We start from the raw sequence: 4,561 nt of genomic DNA on the forward strand, positions 1-4,561 counted from the left end.
TTTTAATGACTTACTTGTTTCAAAATAATTGCTCGATTCATCGAGCCGTACTTGTTTTGGATGTTTTCAGTTTTAATCAATGCATTGCTATTTACTATTCATTATTACCTTCCACACTTTTCTTTCTACAGTGTTATTATTACTTTTCTTGATGAACCGGTGACTGTGACATGTAATGAGGTAACTCAATATAAGGACAGTGACTCAGATGAAGAAGATGAAATACCTTAGGAGATTGTCAGAGAGGTTGAGAACTTTGAGAATAAGCCTAAGTCCAACTTGGACGAAACCGAAGTAGTAAATTTGGAGACGTCGAAACCGTCAAGGAGACTCGCATAAGCATTCACTTATCACCGACAGAGAAGAAGGAGTACATTAGTTTCTTGAAGGAGTATGAGGATATTTTTGCATGGTCATATGATGACATGACCAGTTTGAGCACGTCCATAGTGGCTCACAAGTTGCCTACCAATCCCATGTGTCCGCCAGTGAAGTAGAAACTCAGGAAATTAAAACAAGATATGAGTCTGAAAATCAAGGAGGAAGTTACTAAGCAGATAAAATCCAAAGTCCTTAGAGTGGTTGAGTACCCAACCTGGTTAGCCAACATTATACTAGTTCCTAAGAAAGATGGGAAAGTTAGAGTATGTGTTGACTATCGAGACTTAAACAGAACAAGTTCCAAGGACGACTTTCCGCTACCAAATATACACATCCTAATCAACAATTGCGCCAAGCATGAACTCCAATCCTTTGTAGATTCATTCGCGGGTTATTACCAGATCTGGATGGATGAAGAAGACGCAGAGAAAATAACTTTTATTACACCATGAGCGATATACTACTACTACTACAAGATGATGCCATTCGGTCTAAAGAATGCTGGGACTACTTACAAGAGAGCCATGACAACCATCTTCCATTATATGATACACAAATAAATAGAGGTGTATGTAGACGACATTATTATCAAATCCAAGAGGACTGCAGATCACACAGCGGACTTGAGAAAGTTCTTTGACAAGTTAAGGAGGTACAACTTAAAACTGAACCCCAAAAGTGTGCATTCGAGTTTCCCACAGGAAAGTTACTGGGATTCACTGTCAGTCATTGAGGGATCGAGCTGGACCCGTCTAAAGTTAAGGCTATTCAGGAGTTACCGTCGCCTAGGAGCAAAAAGGACGTGATGAGCTTCCTAGGGCGTCTCAACTATATCAGTCGCTTTATAGCACAATCCACAGTTATATGTGAACACATCTTCAAAATGTTGAGGAAAGATGCCGAAACAAGCTGGACCGAGGATTGTCAGAAAGCTTTTGGCAAAATCAAGGAGTACCTTTCCACACCACCGGTCTTGGTCCCGCTAAAGCTAGGTCGACCATTGCTACTCTATCTATCTGTATTAGATGGAGCCTTCGGATGTGTTCTGGGGCAACATGACGAGACAGGGATAAAGGAGCAAGCCATATACTTTGACCTGGACAACTCAGAAATTGAGGCATTACTTCTGTGCCTACACTACATACCTTATATCCAAGATGGAACCTCTAAAGTACATATTTCAGAAATCCATGCTGACTAGGAAGTTAGCCAAGTGGCAAATATTGTTAAGTGAGTTTGATATCATCTATGTAACTCAAAAGGCAGTCAAAGGACAAGCATTGTCATACCATCTTGCTAAAAATCCCGTGGGAGGAGAATACGAACCCTTGAAAACGTATTTTCCTGATGAAGATGTGTCATTCGTAGGAGATGACATTACTAAAGCTTATAATGGGTGGAGGATGTTCTTTGATGGGCCTGTAAATTTCAAAGGAGTAGGCATTGGAGCGGTTTTGGTATCAAAAATGGTTCAACATTATCCGGTATCTACTAAACTCAGATTTCCCTGCACCAACAACATGGCAGAGTATGAAGCCTGCATACTAGGACTCAACATGGCAATCGACATGAACATTCAGGAGCTGCTGGTAATTGGTTTGTACACCAGGTACAAGGAGAGTGGGCCACCAAGAATTCTAAGATATTGCCATATCTGCACCATGTACATGAATTGAGAAAAAGGTTCACGAAGATAGAGTTTCAACATGTGCCCAGAATTCCGAATGAGTTTGCCGATGCATTGGCCACTTTGTCATCCATGATACAACATCCAGATAAGATTTTCATTGATCCCATCCTAGTGAGAATTCATAATCAGCCAACATATTGTGCCCATGTTGAAGGGGAGACAGACGAAAAACCTTGGTTTCATGATATCAAAGAATATTTGGCAAAAGGAGAATATCCGGAGCATGCAAACCATACTCAGAAATGCACACTTCAGAGATTGTCTAATCACTTCTTCCACAGCGGAGGAAACTTGTACAGAAGAACCCCCGATTTGGGATTGCTAAGATGTGTCGACGCAAAAGAGGCTTCTAAGCTACTTGAGGAGATAGATGCTGAAACCTGCGGCCCGCATATGAATGTTTTGTCTTGGCCAAGAAAATACTTAGGGCTGGTTCGTTTTGGATGACCATGGAGACATATTGCGTCCAGTATGTCCGAAAATGCTACCAATGTCAAGTACATGCCGATATGATAAATGTGCCGCCAAATGAGCTCAATGCCACAAGCTCACCTTAGCCATTTGCCGCCTGGGGAATGGATGTCATCGGTCCTATCGAGCCCACTACTTCAAACGGGCACAGGTTCATTCTAGTAGCCATTGACTACTTCACAAAATGGGTAGAGGCTGTGTCCTACAAAACTGTAACCAAGAAAGTCGTTGCAGACTTTGTCAAGGATCGTATTGTTTGCCAATTCGGAGTTCCCGAGTCCATTGTCACTGATAATTCCGCCAATCTCAACAGTGATTTGATAAAAGCTATGTGTAAAACTTTCAAAATCAAGCATAATAACTCCACAGCGTACAGACCTCAGATGAATAGAGCCGTAGAAGCCGCCAACAAAAACATCAAGAAGATACTACGGAAGATGGTAGAAAACCACAAATAATGGCACGAGAAGCTACCTTTTACTTTGTTGGTATACCGCACCACAGTTCTCACATCAACCGGGGCAACTCCCTACATGCTGGTCTATGGTATCGAAGCTGTCATCCCAGCCGAGGTAGAGGTTCCTTCTTCAAGGATCATACAGGAAGTCAAACTCAAAGATGCAGAATGGATAAAGAGCTTCTATGGGCAATTGGCCCTTATATATGGGAAAAGAATGAACGCAGTATGTCACGGTCAGCTTTATCAAAACAAAATGTCCAGAACTTTCAACAAAAGGGTCAAACAAAGACAGTTTGCACCAGGACAGCTGGTGCTGAAGAAGATCTTCCCACATCAAGATAAAGCTAAAGGGAAATTCTCTCCCAACTGGCAAGGTCCCTACATAGTTCATATGGTGCTAACAGGAGGAGCACTCATACTTGCAGAAATGGATGGAGAAGTCTGGCCAAAACCAACTAATTTAGACACAGTCAAAAGATACTATGTTTAGACTATTTACATTTCTTCATCATGATGTAATTGAACTATGCTCGACCCGATTCCCGTTTAAGAGGGGATACGTAGGTAGCCTTGTGGGTTCGGTCATATTATAATAAAATTTTCATTTTCCCCCAGAACCAGAAACTGGGGCAGAATTTTGAGGAGGACTCTCAAAATTCCGAAGCAAGTCCAGCCGATGCCATCGCATGACAAAATTCAGAGATTGGTTAAGAAATTGGGGTAGAATTTTGAAAAGGATTCTCAAAATCCGAGGAAGGTTCAACAAGTTCCGTCGCTTGCAAATGGCCGCAGGATCATCTACCAAACTGGGGCAGAAATTTGAGGAGAACCCTCAAAATTCTAACACGAAAAAACTGCAATATCTCTGAAATATGTTACAGTCGCTAGTTCATCTAAAACTACTTGACATTTCACTATGTTTCCTAAAATAACGCTTTTTTTTCATCAACAATTGCATATTTTCGAAAACTCTATTTTTGTAACAACCATGTGTTACCTAGGGAAGCTCAAACCAGGCCTCCAAAATGGAGGAGCAAAGCCAGTAGACGAAGGTACGAACCGACCTCCCCATACAAAGCTTACAATTTTTCTTTGAGCGCAGGCACATCTGACGTAACCGTAGCACTCACAAATATATACACGCAGCAAAATCACTATCAATTGGGCCACCATACATAGAATATATCCCCAGCTAAGAAATATTCTACTCTTATTTGCTACTCGTTCTTTGCATGAGACTAAGCTCTGTCTCCATCTTGCATGAGGCTAAGCCCTGCCTCCATATTTGCATAAGGCTAAGTTCTGCCTTTCACTTGCATGGGACTAAGCCCTGTCGTGAATCTTGCATGAGGCTAAGCCCTGCCTCTATATTTGCATGAGGCTAAGCCCTGCCTCCATTTTGCATAAGGCTAAACACTGCATTCTCTTTGCATGGGACCAAACCCTGTCCCGCATCCTGCATGGGACTAATCCCTGTCCCGAATCTTGCATGAGGATAAGCCCTGCATCCATATTTGCATAAGGCTAAGCTCTGCCTTCCATTTGCATGGGACTAGGCC

General features: G+C 42.1%; 1 protein-coding gene across 1 annotated transcript; it reads left to right on the forward strand.

The window, feature by feature from the left end:
* Positions 1-2,646: 2,646 nt before the first annotated feature.
* Positions 2,647-3,492, forward strand: LOC138872723 (uncharacterized). Its single transcript, XM_070151136.1, has 2 exons — positions 2,647-2,875; positions 3,047-3,492. The coding sequence occupies exons 1-2, from the start codon at positions 2,647-2,649 to the stop codon at positions 3,490-3,492; spliced, it is 675 nt and encodes a 224-aa protein (XP_070007237.1).
* The last annotated feature ends 1,069 nt before the right edge of the window (positions 3,493-4,561 follow it).

This window comes from Nicotiana sylvestris, chromosome 7 (assembly GCF_000393655.2).
Source record: "Nicotiana sylvestris chromosome 7, ASM39365v2, whole genome shotgun sequence".
NCBI classification, from domain to species: Eukaryota; Viridiplantae; Streptophyta; class Magnoliopsida; order Solanales; family Solanaceae; genus Nicotiana; species Nicotiana sylvestris.